Source organism: Carassius auratus, chromosome 37 (assembly GCF_003368295.1).
Source record: "Carassius auratus strain Wakin chromosome 37, ASM336829v1, whole genome shotgun sequence".
In the NCBI taxonomy this organism is placed as follows: domain Eukaryota; kingdom Metazoa; phylum Chordata; class Actinopteri; order Cypriniformes; family Cyprinidae; genus Carassius; species Carassius auratus.
Genome location: NC_039279.1, coordinates 16,582,062 through 16,606,958, shown reverse-complemented (window position 1 = coordinate 16,606,958; position 24,897 = coordinate 16,582,062). Strand labels below are relative to the sequence as shown.

The following is a 24,897-nucleotide window of genomic DNA, read 5'->3' as shown; positions in this document are numbered from 1 at the left end:
CTGACAAATTTTGATGTTTCGCCATGAAAAAGGAAGTTGCTGTAACTCAGACATACAATGTCCAATCTGCCCCAAACTTCACATGTTGGATAAGACTCTTGACCTGAACAGATCTACATGCCAATATTCAGTTATAGTCATAGCGCCACCTATTGGCAACAGGAAGTTACATATTTTACACTGCGACAAACTACTCCTAGAAATTTTATGACATCAATGTCTTTTTTGTGGTCAGTCTAATCTAAAGACCTGTGTGATGTTTAGTTGTGAAGATCTTGAGTTTTTGTTAAAAGGCGTGTCCATGGCGCCGTGACGAAGTTCGATGTCTCGCCATGGGAATAAAAGATGTTATAACTCAGGCATAAAATGTCCGATCTTCCCCAAACTTCACGTGTGTGATAAGGGTCCTGGCCTGAACACATATGAAGGCAAATATTCCATTGGGTGTGGCAAAATGGCTCGATAGCGCCACCTATACACTTTCAACGGAGTGCATATGCACTTTCAACGGAGTGTGCCTCGAGCTATGTTTCACGTACATGTACAAAAATCGGTACACACATGTAACACACCAATACCTACAAAAAAGTCTGTTGGTACGAAATCCGAATCCCAACAGGAAGTCAGTTATTTAGAATTTTCTCTGCAAAATTGGTGTTGTTTTTGCCATTTTCAGGGGTTGTACTTTAACTAACTCCTCCTAGAGATTTATTCAGATCTTCACCAAACTTGGTCAGTGTAATCTAAAGGCCTTTGCATTTTTAAATTGCAATGATCTTGAGGTTTCGTTAAAGGACGTGTCCATGGCGGCCTGACAAATTTTGATATATTGCGATGAAAAGGAAGTTGCTGTAACTCAGACATACAATGTCCAATCTGCGCCAAACTTCACATGTTAGTTAAGACTTCTGCCCTTAACAGATCTACATGCACATATTCAGTTATAGTAATAGCGCCACCTGCTGGCAACAGGAAGTGACATGTTTTAGGCTGCGACAAACTACTCCTATAATTTTTTTTAGATTAACATATATTTTGTGGTCAGTCTGATCTAAAGGCCTGTGCAATGTTAACTTTTGGAGATCTTGAGTTTTTGTTAAAGGGTGTTTCCATGGCGCCATGACAAAATTTGATGTCTTGCCACAGCAAGAGAAGTTGTTGTAACTCAGGCATAAAATGTTCAATCTTCCCCAAACTTCACATGTTTGATAAAAGTCCTGGCCTGAACACATCTGAAGGCCAATATTCCATTATAATGATAGCGCCACCTGCTGGCAACAGGAAGATTGGCACATATATGGGATATACTTTGATATATTCAACTTATATTTAGGACATTAAATGCATATTTCTCAACGTTCACCTTTTTACTAAAGCCACACGATGGCGGTGAGCCCGGGTGCGAGGGCCCGTTCATCGCTGCTTGCAGCTTTAATTATTATTATTATTGTTTATCCCAATGAAACCCCTGGCTGTATCTATACTTCTTGAAAACATAAATAAATAAATCCGCTGATATTAAGTAAAAAAATAAATAATTTATATATATATATATATATATATATATATATATATATATATATATATATATATATATATATACACACACACACACACACACATTAATGGGTTTTAAAATTAGTAATACTTTATAATAAACTGATGTCTGTGCCTAGAAATAAGAAAAATAAGCTTTTTTATTATTTTGCAATTTATATATATATATATATATATATATATATATATATATATATATATATATATATATATATATATATATATATGAGAACAAGAAAGGATAATTCAAAATAATATTTAAATCGTTAACTTGTTTGTCAATTAAAATATTTATTCGAATACTTTTCTTTTGGAACTACGGCTGAGCTTGGCGAAAAGATTGTTTACCTCATGTTTTTCCTAAACACAATCCGCGTTAACGTCAGTGTGTTCGCGGCTCCCTCTAGCGGCGCGCGTGGGCATGTCTCCCGCCTACAGGCTTCTTCTCGCTGCACACGCTGCAGTTGTATTTGTCAGAGGCTCAAATCCAAGGGAGACGAACGAGGCGCCATCTTTCGTGCGTTTCTCCCTGCAACGATGAGAAATTGATCTCGAAACCGGTGGCCCATGCCACCTCCAATCTGTAAATAAAGGCGTATATGAAAAGACCTCGTATCTGAGCAAAACATCGATTCATAATATACAGAAAAAATATACATTTTGCTATCTATAATCCATTGAAGGGGACAGCAGCGGCGAGGTGTTGTCTAGTATCGCCCATTTCGTGATTCCGGAGCCGATAGCGAAAAGTGTTCCTGAAACCGGGGTGTTTTTCACGAAGCGGACACGGATATGGCAGAGACGGCGGGGTTGCTTTACCAAACGGCTTATTTCGTGCTTTGGTGACATTATTGTGCGATTGAAGCCAAAGGTCGGTGGAATAGTAGCCGACATTCCCTCGGATCGCGCGCTCGTCACGTGGTAGGTTCCTCCTTTTTCTTTGTTAGTGGACGATCTCGAGCAGCACCACTTATGTTACATAAACGTAATCTGAGCTTCCAGTTTTAACTTGTATTACCAGGAATTGTTGTATTTACAATCATTTCAGTGTGTAATTTTCTTAATGGGGGTTTGAAGGCTCACTTTAAATAGATTACTATCTAGTAATGTACTTTCTCATGCAATAAACTCACGCGCGCTAATTTATTAACGTAGGTTACTTCCCTCCCCATTTTAGCTATTATGGATGTAACGTTATATATAACGTTATATATCTTCTTCATGTTTTGATCGACGTTACTTCTAGCAGCCTCATTTAGTCTCTAAGTTGCTACCTTATCAGTTTCAAACCGGTTCTGTTTCAAAGTGGTGGTTAAAATGACTTGCATAACGTAAGCAAGGCCATTTGAGAGCATGCTAAACATTTGTAATGCTCGCATTTACTGTATGAGGCTTGTAAGACATTCAGCAGCAATGCATTAAAACGCCATACGATGTGTATTTTTGAGCTTCTACGTCTAGCTTTCGAGTCTGAAGTGAAACGCTTCAGGAAGTGGTATGAATGTGGTCTGTTGAACATTCATATATGCATGTGAACGCGGAAAATTGCACAAGCGTGTTATTGTTGTAAGTAGCTAGGCATTGGTGTGTGAGATTTTATAAACGCATTTAACGTTATAATACTTATTATTGATCCGAAGCGTGTATTATACCGGTATTTCCTGTATTAAGTTCTCGTTTTTAGCTGTAATGCTGAGAAAACGCGCGATTATTTTATTTTACTTGACATGACCAGCGCTCTATATGCTACTTTGTTAACCCTTAACCGGATTTGTCATGTTTAACGTTACTACTTTTACGTATTTTACAAACCCGTTAACTCTATGAGAAGAGTTTTATTGTTTCAAATAAATAAAATAAATATTATATTATTTGGTTGCTAGTTTAAATTATAGAACATTACTTTTGGAAATAAAAATCAGTGTGTTAAAAAAACAAACAAACAAAAAAGCGGTTATATTGTGGATAGAGCGAGTCGACCCATGATATCATCACGTGACCAGCCGCTTCCAAGTCATCCAGTTGACCGAGTTAACGCTAATAATAACCTGATTAGTTCAAGTCTCTATTAAAATTATCCATAATTGTTATCCGATAAATTATAAACTTGCTAAATTTAACAACAGTATTTCACCCAATTGCTCCTTTTGCCTTCAGTATGAAGAAACGATCAATCAGTTGTTTTGGTTCTGTACTTACTGTAAAGTCTTCTGGATTGATTTTTCCAATTTTGTTAAAAAAAAATTATATCCAAACTTTTGTATAACCCCCCAAAAATGTTGTTGTTTTTTTGTTATTCTTTGAATTTAGACCATTTCACTGTACATTTATTATAAATGTATTGCTTTATCTTGCTAAAATTTTACATTCATAAGTGTACATTTTAAAAGAAAACTCCCTACTTTTTTATTTTTCAGGAAAGATATTGATTATTTTGAAACTCTAATAATTCTAATGCATGTAAGACCCTTTCATGGTGTAAGTTTTATAAGCTAACATAGTTTGCTTTTGGAGTATTGTTTGTAACCCTCATTGTCTTTTGTTCTTACTTTGTCTTTGTAATAGTATTTGTTGTTCTTCTATTGCATAAAAATTCTAATAATAACCTGATTAATAAAATATTTACTTTATAAAGTGTTTTCACAAGGCGTTTCACAAAGAAATTAAAACAACCTCTTTTGTGTAAATTTGCTGCAGTTAATAAACAAATATCATATTTCACCATTGGTAGTACTGTGACAAATAAAAGCTACCTTAATGTTAGTTATTGAGTTAGTTATTGAGTGTACATTTCATGCAAAACTGCTGGCAAGTAATGTGTCATCAGTAAAATATCTGTGTGTCTTCATACTTCCAGTATAATTGCAGTGACATATTTTGATAGTTGTGAAATATTCTACAGCGGTGTTTGTTGGAGTCGAGGTATGGGTATTTGTAACGTCTACATGTACTTATGAAAAGATAGTCTCTTATCTGTTGAGGCCTAAAGGCATATCCCTAATTCCGTTGACACAGATGGTCCGCTGAGGTCAGAGGAGGAGGGGAAACTGAGAAGGCTTGCTCTTACATAAGCTTGAATAGAGTAGGTCTTTCCATAATAACGACTATGGTAATGGTCCCCGCTCGGGTCAATGAGTTCTCATTCCCTTTTTTAACTTTGAGGTGAAGAGCTTTGTAGCAGAATATGTTCATATCCTAGAAATACTGATAACGCAGATTCCTGTGTGTGTCCATTCACTCTGTTATCAGTAGTTATCTTCTGATCTGTGTTGAGTTTTATTTATCCAGTGTATTGAGATTAAATAAGAGTCAGTATGGCATCGCTATTGACCTATTTATTTATTTTATGTACGTTATTGGGAACGATTTGTTGTGCCAAAGAGTTTCCCTCCCAAAACAATACCCCCCCCTCAAAAACGAATCTTATTGGAGGCCTGCTGGCATGATTTTTGGAGGAGGATCAGGCAGAGATTGCAGTTGTGTTGCAGTTGTGTTTCATACTCATCATGAATGCTTCAAAAAAATGTGAAGCTCAACATGGGATGTTGTAAAAAAAAAAAAAAAACTCTTTAAGATAAGAACACTCCTTAGACAATCCATTTGGAGTAATGAATAAAAAAGACCCGCTCATTGAATATCCTGTTTCAGGTTACACCAGAGCAATGCATATTCTCATCATCATCATACAGTGACTAAATAGCGTGTCTCACCAGCAACTTACTGTTAAAGTTTAATAAATAGGTTAGGGAAAAAAATCTTGTTGAAGGACTGCTGGCTTGAATTTTGGAGAAGCAATATCATAAAGAGATTGCCGTTATGGTTAAGGCATTTTACTTTTCCAAATTGTGAGCCACAAAATAAGGTTTGACAAAACTCTGGGTCTTGTAAAAAAAACAAAAAAAAACAAAACAAAAAAAAACATTTAAGATAAGAAAACTCCTAGTCATAATGATCTTACACAATTCATGTGGATAAATGAATAAATAAGCCCCACCCTTTAGTCAAAAATATGAAGATTACAGAAGTGCAGAGGCTTGCAAACTGCTTGTCTGTGTGAGTGAAAATATTAGAAATGATGTGCACTAGTTTAAATGGCTTGTATCTCCAGCAGGTTATTATTAGAGATTATTGAAAACTCCTGTTATTTGTTTGCACCTTCAAAATATTGTGTATATTTGCCGTATCCTAAATCTTTTCCTTTCCTTTGTAGCTAGGTTGTGTAGGTGGGCTGGAGTGAAGGTTTGGAGGTGCATGCTGCCGTGTCCATTCTTCGGCCCTGTATGGCTGCGATGGCGCCCGCTCTGACTGACGCCCCAGCCGAAGCCCGCCACATCCGCTTCAAACTTGCCTCTCCCTCATCCACCCTGTCCCCCGGCAGCACCGAGAACAACAGCAACGCCAGCAACATCCTCATCTCCGACTCGGTCTCGGACTCTGCCGGTAGCCACACCAACGGCAAGTGTCACATCAACGCCGACGACGGACAGAACTTCGCCCATTATCACAGCGTCAAGGGTCAGGAGCAGGACCCCCTGTCTAAAGCCCCGTCTCTGGGCAAGCTGGCACCTTACTTGTGCTCTGATGTCAAACCATTGCCCTCGTCCACCAAAGTCAAGGAGTCGCTGAAGCTGCAAGGTGTCCTCATCAAGCAGTCGGTGCTGAAGAGCCACGGCCTGCTGAGCAGCTCCATATTCCCAAGCGCTGCTGCAGGCGGTGACTTCCTGCTGCGCAAGCGCCACGCACTCGAGCTGACTGGAGGTCAACTGAAGAGTCTGGTCAACGGTAACGGAGCTGGAAGTACCATGGTGCCTGTGAACGGATTCTCCAAGAAAGTGGCCGTACCTAGTGCGGCCGTGGCTGAGAAAGGCAGCGTGGCCACAGTGAATGGAGACAGCAACCAGCCTTCCACCAATGAAGAAGCGTTGTTATCCGTGTCCTCGAAATCGGTCGGTACCTTTGCAACCGGTGGACAGAACGGTGATGTGAAGCCACAACAGAATTCGACACCGAGCATTCAAGGCGTGTCATCACACAGGGAGCTCACGGCTTTGTCTGAAAGCGCAGAAGTTAAAGCAGAACCGGAGAGTCCCGTCGGTGGAATGATTGTTGAAACAAACCGTGACAATGTCTTTGACTGTCCCTCATCCTTTAGCTCTTCCCCAGTCCAGGATGACTCCTCCCTTTCGACTCCTGACCTGGAGGCTCTGCTCTGGGACCGGGCTCAGCAGAGCCAACACAAGCAGACGGACATCGAAGGCCGCCTGCTGCGTCTTCGCAAGCGGCTGCAGGTGGTGCAGGCCAAGCAGGTGCAACGGCATTTCAAACAGCAACTCTCTGGTTTTCTGGACCGCACTCTGACCCCGACATCTAGCCGCAGGGCGGATCCAGGGGCGTGGAGAGGGTCTCGTGCTTCTGTGGGCACCCATGCACCTAACCTGAATCGGTTTCTGAAGGGTGGTAGAGTGGCTTCGGAGCTGGATCAACTGCATCTCAGTGGCACCACGCATTTGCGAGCGACGGAGGCTCAGTTTGACTCGGACGCCACGGAAAGCAGTTCGGGAGGAGAGAGCGACATCGAGGAGGAGGAGCTTACCAGGGCGGATGTTGAGCAGCGTCATGTTAAACTGTAAGTTTAGACTTCTCTCTGGCGTTGTATGCTTTATTTTTTCAGTAATTTGGCCCATTCAAACTCCAAGAAGTGAGATTTTTTTTTTCCGATAATTTGTTGCCTTTGGATGTAGATCACAATACGGAAGAAAAGATCAGTTGATCGGTTGAGTTGAACAACTTTAATATGAGCCCCCTATTTTGATAACTCTTATCATGCATGAGATACATGTGTAGTGCATGTTTACACAGAAAATCTCTCCTACAACTCAAATGGAGCCTCATAAGTAATCGATATGAAACAGTATAGAATTAAACGGTTTCATATGAAGTGCATAGGAGAATATTGACATGTTGCTAATTGTGTTTCACTTTTATAAGCATAATTGCATAGTGCACGCAAATATTGTTGGTAAAATGAACCATTTTAACCCTAACCTAGCCTAATTGTTTTAAGTGAGTAATAAATTGGTTTTGTAATGTAGATGTTTCTTCCATTGTCCATCATCTTGAATTTGTCACTGAGCCCACGTCATCTTTCTTTCTGGGATTGTCTTTGGAGCGGAGCCTTTAGTCATTTCTCTTGACGTACTATACACTACACTCTTAAAAATACAGGTTCCTTATCAGCGTCTGTGGTTCCTGTTCACTGCAAGACTTTTTGGGGAACCCAGAATTGTTCTGTTTCATTAGCGTAAGACAACCTTTTGGAACCTTTTTAACGAAGCATGTTCTCTACCCTCAGGGCTCTAAACTGTGACTAAAACGGTTGCTTTAGTGTCCAATAATTATAAAAGTTTTTGCTGAGGTTACCACTGGTGAATATACGTATCTATTTACATTATAAATTAAAAAGAAAAGTGCATGTAATGCCTTTTTTCCTGATTGTTTTGGGATCACATCATTTGCTATGATCACATATTAAACTGAGACGATGCACATGAAGGTTTGAGTGGAAAGAAAAGAGTTTCAAGCAGTCCTCATCTCTGACACACACTTGATAAACACAGCTCAGTTGTGCAGCGCGAGACAGATCGAAATAACGTTGACGTGAAGGTGCAGAACAGCAGCGTCTATTTCGACGCTTGTAAGTCTGTTATAACGTGAACAAACTACAGCAGGTAAAGCTGTCAGCTTTATGGATATTGCCAATATCATTAACAATTCTCGTTTATAATTATTAATAATATGGCTTTTTAACCTTAGTTCCCAGGTCATCTACAAAATGGATTAAAATGCTGATAAAGTCAAGAAAATATTTATGACAGTATGATTGAAATGTTAAAATGTAAAAAAATAAAATAAAGCACATGTATTCTGTGCCATCTAAAAAAAATAATTTGGCACCTAAGTTTTTTCTTAATAGAGCCAATGGCTCCTTACTCGATTTATTCGTTTGGAGCCCTGACCCTGTAATATGTGAATTTTATAACTCTGAAGTGTTTTTGGTTAAGTGCATCATGCAAAGTACACTTTTTCTTTTTTGGAGTTTTCACTGTGGATACACTGCTCAACACACAGTGCAGAATGACGTTGAATAGCGCATGAGTGTGTGATTTTGGATGCTCTTTCTGATTAAGTCTCATCATTGCTGTGGTGTAGCAGACTCATTGTGTGCGCTGTTCACAGGAGCCCCAAGGGAGTGTGGGGCATGTTTGTGACTGTAGCCCTGTGTGTTCCTGCCCTGAACCTTGTAGAGAGTCACTGTTAATTTCCAGTCTGACCTTGTTTGTACAGTGAGATCATAGATCTCGTTGTCATAACGCAGTCTAGTTTAATGTCCTCCTCGACTGTGGTCTTATTTAAAAACTTCAGCAAGGTTAAATTTCCTGTTTTGCCCCTTAGGGAGAGTCTGATTCATTTTAGGTGAAAATAGAGAGGGTGGAACCGAGAGCCCTGATGTTTTGGTTAATATTAAAGAAAGTCAGAAGTAAACCACGGGTGATGGATAACAAAGCAGTTTTACTTTCATGCATCATTTTTGTTCCAACTTCCAGTTTTTTTTTTATTATTATTCAATAAATTTTTTTGTGCGTATACAGAGGGGAGGATAACAGTTTAAACATTGTGAGCTCTGCCTAACAGAAGCACATGCATTTCAGACTCCTTGTGTTCATTATATATGAAAGCAGTCTGGTGCTCGAATCCTGTTGCTTTGGAGTTTAGCCCAATTAGATTTAATTTTGTCATTTTAATATTCATGCATAAGTTGCTAGTTGCTGGGATTAGTTTTTTTTTTTTTTTTAGGTTGATTCATTAGTGGAAGCTGTTTTAAAAGGAGCCATTTAGCAGTTTGCTGACTTGGCTTTGCACCTTTGACCTAAATGATCAGGCATCTGTGAATGCAGATTTTGGATGTCAAATTCGAGCGCTCTTTTTTTTTTTTTTAAACCACATTATCACATGCTTGAATCCATTCAGGGTGTGTGCTTGCTGGCTGAACGCTGATGATGATCCTGCTCTAAACAAGTGTGTTTTCAGCCCAGTTTTGTCCTTTTGCGGTGCTCTCGGACTGATGTTTCTCAGCACATGTTTATGACATCACGCTGTGATGGTGGGGAAATTAGAGCATGAGGAACTGCTGCTTGTTGACCTCTGACTGTAGTTAAATCTTGATGAATTTAAACTGTGTGCATCCCAGGACATTGATCCCAAACACCCTCACTCATTATTGGAGGCTTTTAATGGAACACAGCTGCTATGCAAATGGAAGATTTACCTTTACTGCAATTAAACACAAGTTAAATCCACCGAGAGTGACTTCTGGAGGAGTGCTTTAGAGAGAAGGGGGTTTAATGGTCTGTGCTCAAAAAGTGGCTTACAATTTTCCTTTTACGAGCATGTTGATATATAAATGCTGTAATGAATGTACTGTTCATGGTTCGTCCATGTTACTACATTAACTAATGGAATCTCCTTTTAAGGGTTAGTTCACCCTAAAATGAAAGTCTGGTCATCATTTTCTCACCCGCATTGCACTCTAAACCTGAATGACTGACTTTCTTCAGTGGAACATAAAATAAATAATTTTGAGAAATGTCTTTTTTGTCTATGCAGAGAAAGTCAGTGGTCACAAAAACTTCAAAATATCTTTGTGTGTGTTCCACAGAAGAAAGTCATACAGGTTTGCAATGGCATTTTCTGTAGAGAGTATAAACGGTTGTGAAAAGTTACCCCAAAATATTCTTGTCGAGAGATTCACACGTGTATGTGTGAAAACAACGAGCTAATCAGGAAGTGCCTTTTTTGATCTGATAAAGACAAGTATCAGTTTATTTGTTTGTGTTTGAGTGAGAAATATGAGCCAGATTATAAATGTATGGATAAAACTAATTTGGTCATTCATAACATCCCCAAATCTGCTGTTGACCTTTAACGGAAGCTGATGTATTTGGGTGTATTTGAGTATTTAGAAGTTTGGAAATCATCATAAATGCTTGTCATGTTGTCAGGACTTTCCAGATTTTCTTTCTTTCTCCCATTGAGCAGTCTTTCTTCACCATTGTCCTCTTATGTTCTTCCTCCTCCCATTTTCACTGTCTGAGCCGAGCCCACTCGTGTTATGTAACCGTTTTTCCTCTCTCACTCACTCAGATGTTTTCTTTCTTTTCGTCTTGCAGTCCTCCACCCCTTTTTCACCATCTTTCCCCCACAATTCCTCTGCATACCTCTGCCAAGCCTAACCACCTTGCATACCTCTCTATTTATCCTCTTTTTTTTCTCTCCATCCATCTGTTCCATTCTTGCTCTCGTCCTTGCTCGTGTTTGTGCGTCATGACTCGAGAGTTACAGCTGTGCTTTCGACCCACATCGAAAACACATGCATCATATTCCTGTGGATTCGTTATGATTCATGCATTTCCCCCTTGTTTACATTTACAAAAAAAATCCCAACATACAGAAAAATACCAAAAACAATTTTTACACTTGTTTTAAGTAATAATACAAATATTAAACATTTAAATACTAATATTATTAAAATACAATAATAATTATGATTACTAAAATAAAAAGATTTCACTGTAAAATAAAAAAATATACGACTGTAAAATTAATTTACTAATAAGTTTTCTAATCTTACAATCACTCACATTCATAGCTTAATTTATTTTTCAAATGTTAAACCACCAAAGCTTCTTGATATGTGGTTTTCATTACAAATTTGGGAAGATTTACATTAAAGCGACCCAAACTCAGAGCAGATGTGAAGACCGAGCCACTGAGACGATAATGAGCAAACACTGGCAGATAATGAGCTGCTCATGTGAAAACGAACACAGTGCTGCGGTTCACTTTGAAACATGCATTACACTGAGCCATATCATGATATCAGTTATAATTTGATTAATCACACACACAGCTCTGTTCTAGAATTTAGTTATTTGCTAATGCTAATATTGGAATCACTTGCAAGATGAGCACCCAATGAGGAGTCTGTAGTTTGTTCAAGTCTTATTAAAGGGCAAAGGCTTTATGCAGGCAGTAGACAAAAGAACATTTACTAGTAGCGATGCACTGGTTGACCGGCCATAAATCGGAACCGGTTTTTGCTTTTTTTTTCGGCCAATTTTTCCGGAAGTGTGCCCGAGTGAACAGACTGCATTGTAATCATTCGCTATCATGTCCTTTGTGTGGAAGTATTTGGAAATCTGTGCGAAGTCTGTGCACTGGAAGTGCAGAGCTACACATCTGAGGCACAGATAGCAGGAAGCAGACTGCACAAACTAAGAGCTCAACTTCTCACGTGTTGGATGAGAAACGAAATGGACTAAACCGTGACCAAACTGAATTTTTTTTTTTTTTTTTTGTATAGTAGAACTTGCATACATGTTTGAAAAGCCAGAAGTAAACGTCAGTTCTGTATAGGATGATTATTTTTATTTTACTTTAAAATTATATATACTGAATTTGATTTTAAAATCACCTGCTGTAGCACACCGCAGTGTTTCATTCATCCAATTAAAAAGATTTAGGGTAATGATTGACATCTATATTTTTTTACTTGAAACAATAGTTCTTTATTTTTCGTTGGCTCAAGTAAAAAAATATAGATGTGAATCATTACCTTAATTTTTTTTTTTTTTAATTGGATGAAAGAAACACTTTGTTTTATTCGCACCAACATTATTTGATTTTAACATTTTGGAATAATATTTATATAGCATACTTTGATTTATTCTCACTGGTAAAGACCTTGTTTTAAATTTAAAACCAAATTTAAAAACTAAAATGCTGATGCTGAATGTGTGTTGATTGTGGTGTTTGGATTGTAGAACTATGCAGTTGTTGCCTTTAATTTCACACGGTTACAGTTAATCTTTTAATTTAAGGCCAGTTCTATGTAGTTTCAACCCAATTCAAAAACAAAAGCTAAATGCTGATGTTTTTATCATCCAAGTTTGTATTGAATGTAGGCTAATTACTGTGCAGTTACTGCTGTTAATTTCAGATGGTTACGGTTATTGTTTTCAATAGCCAAAAGCCAGTTTGGCCTATTAAATACCAAATAAACATCTTGTTTATGCACACTTTCCTTCTTTCTTTTTTGTTGCTAAAATATAAAAAAATAATAATTTGGAATTTGTTATCGGAATCGGCCATGAAAAATCATGATTGTGCATCCCTATTTACTAGACACACTATCATATCATAGAACTCCGTCCCTCCCTGTTATAATTGCTTTCATTTTCTCTTTAACCTAAAGAACTGGCAGTTTAACTCTTAATCTATATGAGTAGAAAATAACAGGCCGGGCTCCATATAAAACAGTTTGTTAAGCCAGCGTGTCAGTCGGCTGGTATTTATCTGTGTTTTGGTTCTTCCACCGTCTCACAGTCTGAAAGCCAAGAACAAAGGCAGCAGAGCATTTATGCTAAACGACTCTGTCTTTGTACTCGCTCCATCAGCCCAATGTGATTTATGAAACACAATTAGGAGATGATTCACTTCACAGCAGGCACAGTAAGGGTGGGCGATTCTTTTGTTGGCGTTCTTCCCTTCGTCCAAACGCGCACGTGCACGTATGGAAGAGTACATGGACAAATTACAACAATTAAAGGGATAGTTCACCCAAAATGTAAATTCTGTTATCATTTACACACCCTCAAATCTGTATGAATTACTTTAATTTGTTGAAGACAAAAGAAGATATTTAGAAGAATGGTGGTAGCCATTGACTTTCATATTATAAAAAGAAAAATACTGTGGAATTCAGTGGCTAACGTCAACTGTTTTTTATCAGCGTTTGGAACAACTTGAGAGTTGTTTAAATTTTGGGGCGAATTATCCCTTAAAGCAGTTGTTACATAGAGAATATAGTCGCTAACATTTTTGCAAGCTCAAAATCTAGTGTGCACGTGGCTTAAATAGGCTGCAGTAAGCTAGCATGAATAATTTGGTCACTTTATTTGGAGCAGGATCCAGTGGCACGCTCTCTAGGCTCTTGATGTTTCACTACATGCAAGTGATAATATACAGTTAATCAACCTTTATCACTAAGTAAATGTGACCCTCTTACTGTACCATATCCCATTATACAACTCCTTGTTGAATAATTAACTAGGCCAAAATAAATGTTGATTAGAGTTCAAATTAATGTATTACCACCAGTAGGGTTGGAAAGGGGTGGAAATTTTCCAGAAACTTTGCACAGGGAACTGCATCTGGGGAATTGTGGAAATATTCCAAATTTACCAGGAATTTATGGCAATTTACAGGAAATTTATAAAACTATCATATACAAACATATAAACATTTTGTTTGATCATAGGGTCACATGCATGCAAACTAATACAAAATAAAATAAATTAATAAATAAATTTTTTGGGGGGAAGTCTGTGATGCTTTTTTTCAGGATTTATTAATGTTTAATGAGTGAACAGTGTACATTCAAAATAAAAATATTTAAACTAACAAATATAAGTCTTTAATTTTTATTATTTAACACATCCTTGTTGAATAAAAGTATTAATTTGTTTCAGAAAAAGAGAATAAAATACTGACCCCAAATTTTTTGAATGGTAGTGTATTAAAAAAGGATTTATATTTTAAGTAAACGCTTTTCTTTTCTCAACTCTTTATTCTTCAAAGAAAAGAAAAAAAAAAGAATTAAACAGCACAACTGTTTCCAAAATATACGATCATAAAAAAGCATATTAGAATTGATTTAAGCATATTAGAATGATATATGACGCAGAAGACTGGAGTAATGATGTGCAAAATTAAGTTTTGCATCACAGAAAAAACATAACATTTTATTAAAACAGAAAAACATTATTTGAAATTATAATACCAGTAATGCTGCACAAATATAACTATTTTGTTTTGTAGTTTTGATCAAATAAATGAAGGATTGATGAGCAAAAGATATGCAATGTTTAAAACATAAAAAATTTAATGTTTCCAAACTTTTGACTAGTACTACTAGCTAGCTACTGTATAAACAGTTTGTATTTACTAGTTAAACTTGGATCCCATGTATCAAATATATTTAAAATACCAAAATTTAGATGTTGTATTTGGGCTCAAATGTAGTAAGTGTGTCTTCAGAGAAACTGCAGAGGAATACTTCTCTACGGCTAATTCACACGCATTTCTGAAGCTTGATGCTAACGCGACCATCTTAGTGACAACAGCCAATCACATTCATTTTCTGGTGTTGCATTAACGTGATTGGCTAGTGTCTGAGCTAGGGTATTTGCATAATAAGGTAATCTGATTGGAGGACGCCTGCATTGGCGCTTGAAAAGTTGACGTCATCTCCGTTCAAAGTAACGAGAGGCGTTGACGCCGACGCCCCGTGTGAATGGGCCGAGTGTGAGAAGTGGAGTGTGTGTGTCGGGGGGAGGGTCATTTTTAGACTTCCGTTTTATTATCTCAGCTAAATGTTTGTTCAGTCAGTGTGTTTGTTTTTTCAGTGGTAAAGCTTAATTTAGTTGCAAACTATATCACACACAGCACAAGGAATAAAAATGTTTTGTAATATTCATGTAATTTAAATTAACTCTCACCAAGATGGACGTGTTTTTATATTGTGTGCATGATTCAAGAAATTATCTTTCATGTTATGGAGGACAGCACCCTGCCTTAAACAGTGTGCAGTGTGCATGTGATTGAGCAATGTGAAATTGCATTAAATCAGGTTGTTTTAACCAAGATTATACTGCAAGATTTCTTTCCCAACTGCATTTAAGTCTCCAGTTCCTGCAATTTAATTTATTTTTTTAGTTTATTCCCATTAATTCCCATGGAAAGTTTCCCGTCTTGAAAATTCCCGGAATTTTGCAACCCTAATTACCAGTCAGAACAAAGTATTCCAGTCAGTGAGCAACGTAATAATCTTGAATATCCCATGTGTGATGGAGGTTCATAGGGCTCCGTGGTGCACATGTAAATTCCCCCCGATTTATCTCGTCACAGACAGTTGCTGGGATCCACGTGGGCAAACGTGAGTGGCTGCGTGTGAGGGCGTGCTCCGTGTGTATTCTGAGGCACGACGCTGTGGGAGTGTACTGAGAGGAACTTTGCCATGAGATGGGGGTGTGCTTTTGTGTAGGGTGTACCGCTCACACTACAGGAGGGTGTTTATCTGATAAACCAGTACGGACAACCAGTTTAACGTTTGTAGTCACAACACCAGCCCACCACACAAAAATACAACTTGCACTGCAAACGTTTTTGTTAATTAGAAATAAAATGTTATTCATAAAGAGAAAAGCAGTTCTAGCGCTTGACTAAACATCTTGTACTTGTAGCTTGAATAAGAATCATTGTCATACAGTGAAGACTAGGCGATGTTTTATTTTGCGTTTAATTATTATAATCAGTTTCTGTAGTGTTTTTAACTTCTCTAGTCGATTCTTTATTTCACTTGTATATTTGTTCTGTTGCTTGTAATAAGTTATTTTATTATTGATTATTTGTGTGTCTTTTTTTACTCTAGTATTGTGTGGAATGTGAAATTGTGAAATCTCGATGTTGTCTAAGATTTTGGCATTGTAACAACCTTATTCCAGCAAAAACAACTGCGGTATATTGTGCTTCAGTGTTCTGACAAAATGATTCATATTCATGTTTTGGTCATATCACCCACCTCCTAGATATACTTTCCCTTTCCTGCCTTCTCTTGGTTGCAAAAGAAGTTAAAAAGGAAGTTTCAAATCAAGCTGAAACGCGTTATTTTGTGAGACTGTTATATTAGGACTACTGACTGTATTTAACTGAATCGATTCATAATGTGGAGTCTGTAAGTGATGTGTAAAAATGAGTTTCTGTACTGAATGTTTAATGTGATAAACTCTTCTTATTACAGTCAATATGACTGATTTCTTTTGTAATCTGGACCATCAGGGCTGGAAAAGTCTGAAAGAAAAATCCTGAGGGTTTCCTGTTTATTTTTACTGTCGTCACAGGCAGTTTTTACTTGAAGTAATCTGAACTAAATGGACAACTAAATGTCTAACTTGATTAAAACATGTTTAACTGGATTGTTCTCTTTTCTCTCTCAGATGGAGAAGAGCAGAAGGGCGCTTCGCCAGAGAAAGAGCCACAATCATCAGTCACTGGACATGGCTTCAGGCTCAGATATCAGACCTGGAGTACCGCATCCGACAGCAGGTCGACATCTACCGCCAGCTCCGTGCAAGCAAGGTCCGCAGAGCCGCGATATACAGTATTGTTCAAAATAATAGCAGTACAATGTGACTAACCAGAATAATCAAGGTTTTTCGTATATTTTTTTATTGCTACGTGGCAAACAAGTTACCAGTAGGTTCAGTAGATTCTCAGAAAACAAACGAGACCCAGCATTCATGATATGCACGCTCTTAAGGCTGTGCAATTGGGCAATTAGTTTAATTAGTTGAAAGGGGTGTGTTCAAAAAAATAGCAGTGTGGCATTCAATCACTGAGGTCATCAATTTTGTGAAGAAACAGGTGTGAATCAGGTGGCCCCTATTTAAGGATGAAGCCAACACTTGTTGAACATGCATTTGAAAGCTGAGGAAAATGGGTCGTTCAAGACATTGTTCAGAAGAACAGCGTACTTTGATTAAAAAGTTGATTAGAGAGGGGAAAACCTATAAAGAGGTGCAAAAAATGATAGGCTGTTCAGCTAAAATGATCTCCAATGCCTTAAAATGGAGAGCAAAACCAGAGAGATGTGGAAGAAAACGGAAGACAACCATCAAAATGGATAGAAGAATAACCAGAATGGCAAAGGCTCAGCCAATGATCACCTCCAGGATGATCAAAGACAGTCTGGACTTACCTGTAAGTACTGTGACAGTTAGAAGACGTCTGTGTGAAGCTAATCTATTTTCAAGAATCCCCCGCAAAGTCCCTCTGTTAAAAAAAAGGCATGTGCAGAAGAGGTTACAATTTGCCAAAGAACACATCAACTGGCCTAAAGAGAAATGGAGGAACATTTTGTGGACTGATGAGAGTAAAATTGTTCTTTTTGGGTCCAAGGGCCACAGGCAGTTTGTGAGACGACCCCCAAACTCTGAATTCAAGCCACAGTACACAGTGAAGACAGTGAAGCATGGAGGTGCAAGCATCATGATATGGGCATGTTTCTCCTACTATGGTGTTGGGCCTATTTATCGCATACCAGGGATCATGGATCAGTTTGCATATGTTAAAATACTTGAAGAGGTCATGTTGCCCTATGCTGAAGAGGACATGCCCTTGAAATGGTTGTTTCAACAAGACAATGACCCAAAACACACTAGTAAACGGGCAAAGTCTTGGTTCCAAACCAACAAAATTAATGTTATGGAGTGGCCAGCCCAATCTCCAGACCTTAATCCAATTGAGAACTTGTGGGGTGATATCAAAAATGCTGTTTCTGAAGCAAAACCAAGAAATGTGAATTAATTGTGGAATGTTGTTAAAGAATCATGGAGTGGAATAACAGCTGAGAGGTGCCACAAGTTGGTTGACTCCATGCCACACAGATGTCAAGCAGTTTTAAAAAACTGTGGTCATACAACTAAATATTAGTTTAGGGATTCACAGGATTGCTAAATCCCAGAAAAAAAAAAATGTTTGTACAAAATAGTTTTGAGTTTGTACAGTCAAAGGTAGACACTGCTATTTTTTTGAACACACCCCTTTCAACTAATTGCCCAATTGCACAGCCTTAAGAGCGTGCATATAATGAATGCTGGGTCTCATTTGTTTTCTGAGAATCTACTGAACCTACTGGTAACTTGTTTGCCACGTAGCAATAAAGAATATACTAAAAACCTTGATTATTCTGGTTAGTCACATTGTACTGCTATTATTTTGAACAATACTGTATCTACTGTGTTTGTGGTTTAAGACAAAAACCACATCCAGCTTCAGCACTGTTCAGAATCTGGAATTATTTGACTGTATATAAAGTTTTTTTGCATGCTCTCTGCAGGGTCCTGTTGAGCTGGGAGACTCCGCCTCTTCCTGTCAGAGAACCGAGACTAACGAGAATGTCCTAACCTCAGCAACATCCCAGAATTTCACAGAATCCCAGTCTCGTTTGACAGACACATCCGAGAATGACATCTCCATTAGGTTTGGAAAAATCTAATATTGTGTCGGCATAAATAAGTTGTTACCGTTTGCAAACATTAGAATAACAAGTATAAAGTATAAAATACAGTCAACCGGCCTTTGTTGCAAAATGAACTTAGGTTGAATGCAGTGGGGTCTTGTATCCGCATGGATTCATATTATCCATTGGTTTTGCAAAAACTGCATCTTACATTGTTTTCTTATTTCAGTAGCGTGGCAGAAATGTCCGACACATGCCCATCAAATCTTGACCGTAGCTGTACGTCTGCACGAACTCGCCCACTGCTGACCTGCAGGAGACGCCGTCTTGTCCACCCGAACACTGTTCACAATCTCAATGGCAAGGTGCGTTTATTAGTATGAATGTATCAGTATTCCAGGAGCACATTTTTTGCTGATTTTGAAGTGTTTCTAAAGTGTGTTTCCTTCTTTTATCAGGTTCAGAGAGTGTCGTCTTCTCCTTCATGTGTGTGTGAGGTCAATGGCTCATGTGTCATGTGTGGCGGTGCTCCTCCCCTCTCCAAACCAGACTTACCATTTGATCGCCCTCTGCTGGAGAGAGTCGCACATCAGGACCGCAGCATCCACCCCGTTCTGTCCATGCAGTCGGGTGAGACGCACATACACCTTCAGATACAATCAGAGCTTATATATATATATATATATATATATATATATATATATATATAATGGGCAGGGCAATAAAATGATTATTATCAAGGTATAATATTCCTTGATAAATTAACAAGAGTTCCATAAATGTTTGATACAATGTTTAAAGCTCCAATGTGTGATAGCTCCACACCTGCGTTAATTGTTTTAAATATTTTTCATACAAACACCTCGAAACCATATAGATACATTTTTACCATGTTATATAGGTTTTAACTGTGGTTATCATGATCTAAATGTATGCTGCTATGGAAGACCAATGGTTCATTTGAATAAAACTGGTACTAAATGTCACCATTTAAAAATGAGGTAGTTACTATACAGATAAATATTAATTTACCTCTGCATTCTATCTCGAGCTTCTGTCAAATGTGTGTTTCTAAGAAACAAAAAATGTATTGTATGTTATTAATACTGCAGCCTGCAGTCTAAACTGTCCTGAAGAGACACGTAATCACAAACCTGTTTCATGATTTGGTAAGGAAAATGACTAGAAAAGTGTGAAGTGTTTGTAACGTTCTGACCCTAAAGAGTAGTTTTAAGCCTCAATTAATGGTCTGGTTTCTACAATTCTGCAAAAATCTGCCTTTGAATTTGAAATAAAGAAAGATATTACATTTATTATGTTAATCATCATATTGACTGATTTCTTTGCCATATTGACCAGCCCCATTTATATATATTATATATATAAATTTGCAAATTAAAAAGAAAGTCACAGATTATCAGTTTCATTGATTCGTTGTCCCAGTCCTAGATTTGTTAACATTTCTAAAATTGTAATGATTCATCCTAAAAGATTTTCTCTGTCCTTCTCTGGTCGGTCTCTCAGATGTGGCTCTCAGCTTACAGTTGAAGAAGGTTCTGAAGTCTCATTGGCAGACTCGTCCGTTTAACCGGATCAAACCAGTCAAGAAGATGTCTCTCAAACACAAGCTCTCCATCACACAATCATCATCCTCCTCCTTCCTCTCCAAACACAAATTCAGACTATCAAACCCTCATGCGGCTGCAGTCCGTAAGTACACACACATTGATACTCACAGCCACTGACTGAGACAGAGTGACTGAATTCATTCATTTTTAATTCTTTCTCTTTGTCAGGATTGGCCCGTCACAAGAGCAGGTTGGAGAGGCTGCACAGGCAACAGGTGGACAACGTCTCATGTGTCCCGAAAGCAGACACACTCACACCCTGCCGGCCGGATCGTGTGCTGGACCGGAGTCACAGCAGGAAGAGGGTCAGAGAGCGTTCACTGGACAGAGCAGACTGTGAGTGCACTGCTTTCCATGCATACATGACCCTGAATATGTCTTAAACGGCCCTTCCTAATGATACTTTTGGCTAATTACTGACAGCAGCATAAAATAAAACATGCAACCCTAAAATGTCACTCCAGTAGAAATGGGGAGCACCCAGGGTTGGAAATTAATGGGGCATATACATTCAAGATATGTGGGCAAATAATGTCCCTGCACAATTAAACTAAAACATTTCAGACCATTGTGATTAAATTCAAATGTGAAAATGACTAAGAAGTGTGTAAGAAATCTAATGATTTATTTTTATGCATTGCTGAGCATAATAACCAATCACAGATGTATCTTTTGAGTGCATGAATGGACAATCAAATCATTATTGCTAATATAATCTGTTAATTAGCAGTAGTAATAATCAATGTTACAGTATCAAGGGCAATAAATGACAATAATATATATATTTTTCATAATATTGCAGTTCCTATTCATTACAATAACCATTATTAATTATGTAATCCATAAAAATTGTTCTTACAAATGTAAAGAATCCCTCTTTAAATCAAATTCCAGGGAGAAAATAAGGTCTCTTAATGGAAAATATTATTTTGACCTGGATCCGGACAGCTCAGTGAGACCATTGAAATGAAATGGGAGTCTTATATATATTTTTCCCATTTTTTTCTCCCGCTTCTCATATAGCACTAAAAGTGGTGATGGATGCAGGCAGTCCGTGTCCTTCTCTGTCCAGCCTTCACTCCTCCAACATCAGTCCCCTGACCAGACAGCTCTCGCTCCCCGTTGAGAGCAGCACTCCTCTGGGAAACAGCGTGGTATGTTCATCATTTTCTTTCCATTAGGTTTGATCTAAGCCTAGAGCGCTCTGACATGTGGCACAGTTAAACTTTGAGCGACTTGACTTTTAATCTCAGCTCCTCACAGTCCTTTCCCATTTTGCTTTCTATCCACTCGCAAGTTTAATGTCTAATAATAGCAAAGATACACCAAAATATATATATATTTTTTAAAAATAGAATTTTCAGCCTTAATGAACAGGACATACATTTATGGACGGATGAACAGGAATCATAATACAGTCTAATATTGATTGTTAAACTTTAAACAGATTTCAAAGTCAGAATAGGCTTTTCGTATTTTTTTTATTTTTTGCTGTCGCTTTTTTAATAGCTCATGTGTTCACTTTTCATTGATGACTGGTATTTCCGTTGTTTTATACAGCCGATCCGGAGAAGAAGAGGCGAGAGTCCGTTTGATATCAACAACATCGTCATTCCCATGTCAGTGGCTGCCACCGCCAGAGTAGAGAAACTTCAGTACAAGGAAATTCTCACACCGAGGTGCATCTCCAAGTCTAAATCCAGTCCAGTCTAAGTCCGTTTGGGCCTCGAAATAAAATAGCTGTTTTTCCTTTTTGAGAATGAGCTCCATATTCTAACTATATCAGACTATATGGTCCATAAAATCCTGAAAAAACACATTCCAACTTAGATTTTTTTTTAAATATTTTGTCTAAAGGTTTAATAAACTGTTGCATTTTAAATATATCTGCTCTGTTCAGATGGAGGGAAGTGGACATTTTAGCCAAACCTCTGGCAGAGGAAGACAATAACATTCCGGTATAACAGCCTTCTATTTTTTCCTCCACTCATTTCTCATATATTCCAGTTCATCCTCTTGTCGATCCTTATTACTGATGTTTGCTAATGATTGATCCGTGTAGGTGGAGGACCTGTCAGATGCCACGTTCACTAAACTCCACCAGCCGTTAGAGGATCATGAGCGCTCTCGCTGGCGATGGACGGCTCTCGCACCCGGCAAGAGGAGAGGCAGCAGGTACCTACCCTGCTTGATCTTACCAGACAAAGTTTTTTCTGTTTTGTGAGTTTATAGTTAACCATTTGTCGTTCCTCAGGTCCTATAAATCCCTGGACGGGCGAACGACACCATCGATGGTGGGAACGAATCCTTCGACGCCTCAGCCCTCATCCCCAGACGCAAGTCACTTCCACCTCCTGCAGGACTACGGGCCGGTGCCGTCACCCCTGAGCCCACCGAGCCCTGACACACCGTGCTCCCGCGACGCACACACACCTCACACCAGAGACACACACAGACTGCTGTACAGCGAAGACACGTGCGGATCCACTTCAGACTGCACCTTTGAGGAGACGGTAACACGCGTGTTCTCCTGCCATTTTCATGATCAACATCCTGCTCATTTTCTCCACCGTTTTATTTTACATTCTGCTTTTTAAAGAGCTGTAATGTAATGCAAACTGTTATATTGCCAGCTGCAGTATTTTAGGAAAAGCGCTTATCTTTGTCGAGTTCATCTCATTGGCACTGTTGTAGCTTATTCTATTAACTGAATATTTTTACCTTCAGCTAACATTTTATATTGGGTATGAAAAGTCAAAGTCAAAAGTTTGGGGTCGGTTTTGAAGAGTCTCTTCAAAAATATAGTAAAAACTGTAATCTTATGAAATATGGTGACAATTCAAAATCATGTCACATGATCTTTCAGAAATCATTCTAATATTCATCAATGCTGAATTATTAATAAAAGTTATTATTTTCAATGTTGAAGACCGTTTGTGCTGATTAATATTTTGTTAACATGACCTAACCCTAACCTATACTGATCATTTATTCAGGATTCTCAAAGTTCAAAAGAAAAGCTTTTATTTGACATATCATTTTATTATAACAATGTCTTTACTGTCACTTTTGATCAATTTACTGACCCTAAAAACGCTGAACAGTAGTATATTTTGTTATATGTATATTTAAAATGAATTGTTTTGTTGTTAATGCGAGTTCAAAACTGAACCCTTATGTTTTGTTTTTTAAATGCCTATGGAGAAAATGAATGGGCAAAATATGTACATCTGATTTCTTTAATACAAATGCTATTCTTAATATCTTGTATGTTTTCCTGACAGATGGTCCAGCCCTGGGAGCCCAGGAGTTTTCCTTTGTCTGAGGATCCGATAGTGGAGCCCGAGACGGACACGGATCAACTGAGCTTTCCCACAGACCTCAGAGTCGACGCCCACTGCAGGGCGGAGTCAGAGAGCGACGCTTCCTCACCGTGATGATGAAGAACTGATTAACTAACAAGAACGACCTTAAAACCACACCTCCTATGGCATTAATTGAGAAAAAAAACTCATACTAATCCAAAAAACAAAAAAAAACAAAAAAAACAGATTCTGTCGGGACTTCTGTTGTTTGATATTCAAACATCAGCCAGTTATTTTCACAGTTTTTAGTGAATATTACCGAACATAGAAAGCTAAACCTGTCTTCTAAAACTCTTTTCTCAAAAGAAAAATGTAAACAAGATGTATGAAAGTTGTTTCCAGATGTTTTCATAGTCGGCTAAATGTATCATTGGGACTTAGTGTGGTATTCTAACCTGTCAGGTGAACACTATGTAGTGCACTGTGTAGCAGACTTAAGAGGGCTTGACCAAAGGGTGCCTCTCTGCTGACTTATATATGTATGCTTGTGTTGTGAAGTGACAAACCAAAACCTGACAAAAGTAATTGTCTGCATTATTTTTGGTTGATGGTCACGTACCAAGCAGAGATCTCCTCAGTTAAAAAGCACTTCACAGGGCACCAATATCTTGCTCTCTTCCTTGATCCTCCCTTTTCGGTTTCTTTTTAATTACCACCAGCATATGGATTATTGCTATGCTGATGTTCATGACATCATGTATCACGTTACTGGAGAAATTGCAATCTCCGCCAAACGAAGCCTTTAGTGCACAGTAGTTTAGCTCTCACACTTAGGCCCTTACATGTTCCAGGCTTTTTCTACATCATCTGTTGAGATTGTACTTTGTATTCCTTCTTAAAGGAGCCAGATGTTTCACACACACCTGCCCTTCTCAGGTTATGCAGTTGTATGGAAACTTGTGTTAACAAGGCATCTGTTTTTCCTTCACTTTGTCAGTGTGACCCCATATTAGTGTTCTTATTCAGCTCTGTCGCCCCTTCGAGAATCTACTTGCTATGCAACTCAACGTTATTTTTGTGGCCCTGTCCTTTTCTTTTTCATACAATCACAATGTCTTTTTTTATTTCTTTGATGTGACTTTCGCTTCATAGCTGTTTGAGACAGGTTTCATTGTAATTCAGACTGTTTCAGATGTTAAATCATTTGCAGAAAAAAAAAGAAAAAGAAAAAACTTTTGTAAATAGTACCATTAAAACAAATCAAACTCCA

General features: G+C 38.1%; 1 protein-coding gene and 1 long non-coding RNA gene across 3 annotated transcripts in view; one reads left to right on the top strand and one right to left on the bottom strand.

Moving 5' to 3' along the window:
- LOC113056387 (uncharacterized) overlaps window positions 1–2,039 on the bottom strand; it is a 22,499-nt gene extending 20,460 nt beyond the window's left edge. Inside the window, exon 1 of the long non-coding RNA XR_003277689.1 lies at window positions 1,906–2,039. This is a non-coding gene — a long non-coding RNA (uncharacterized LOC113056387). The remainder of the gene's footprint in view (window positions 1–1,905) is intronic.
- Window positions 2,035–24,897, top strand: kansl1a (KAT8 regulatory NSL complex subunit 1a). Of its 2 annotated transcripts, none has more exons than XM_026223153.1 (14): window positions 2,035–2,478; window positions 5,768–7,183; window positions 16,671–16,812; window positions 18,572–18,714; window positions 18,927–19,059; window positions 19,153–19,324; window positions 20,219–20,404; window positions 20,491–20,658; window positions 21,346–21,476; window positions 21,883–22,001; window positions 22,223–22,280; window positions 22,385–22,497; window positions 22,577–22,835; window positions 23,607–24,897. In XM_026223153.1, exons 2-14 carry the CDS (start codon window positions 5,838–5,840, stop codon window positions 23,757–23,759), a joined length of 3,123 nt encoding a protein of 1,040 aa, XP_026078938.1. In that variant the 5' UTR covers window positions 2,035–2,478; window positions 5,768–5,837; the 3' UTR covers window positions 23,760–24,897. The 2 variants fall into 2 exon arrangements, with proteins under 2 accessions (XP_026078938.1, XP_026078937.1); XM_026223152.1 differs by having other exon boundaries at window positions 2,036–2,478; window positions 18,924–19,059.

Excerpts from the sequence above, each read along its gene's own strand:
- kansl1a (XM_026223152.1), top strand. The coding sequence starts at position 5,838 with ATGGCTGCGATGGCGCCCGCTCTGACTGACGCCCCAGCCGAAGCCCGC. Across the intron at positions 21,477-21,882 it reads CTCCTCTGGGAAACAGCGTG|CCGATCCGGAGAAGAAGAGG; the intron begins GTATGTTCATCA and ends TGTTTTATACAG. Across the intron at positions 22,836-23,606 it reads ACTGCACCTTTGAGGAGACG|ATGGTCCAGCCCTGGGAGCC; the intron begins GTAACACGCGTG and ends TTTTCCTGACAG.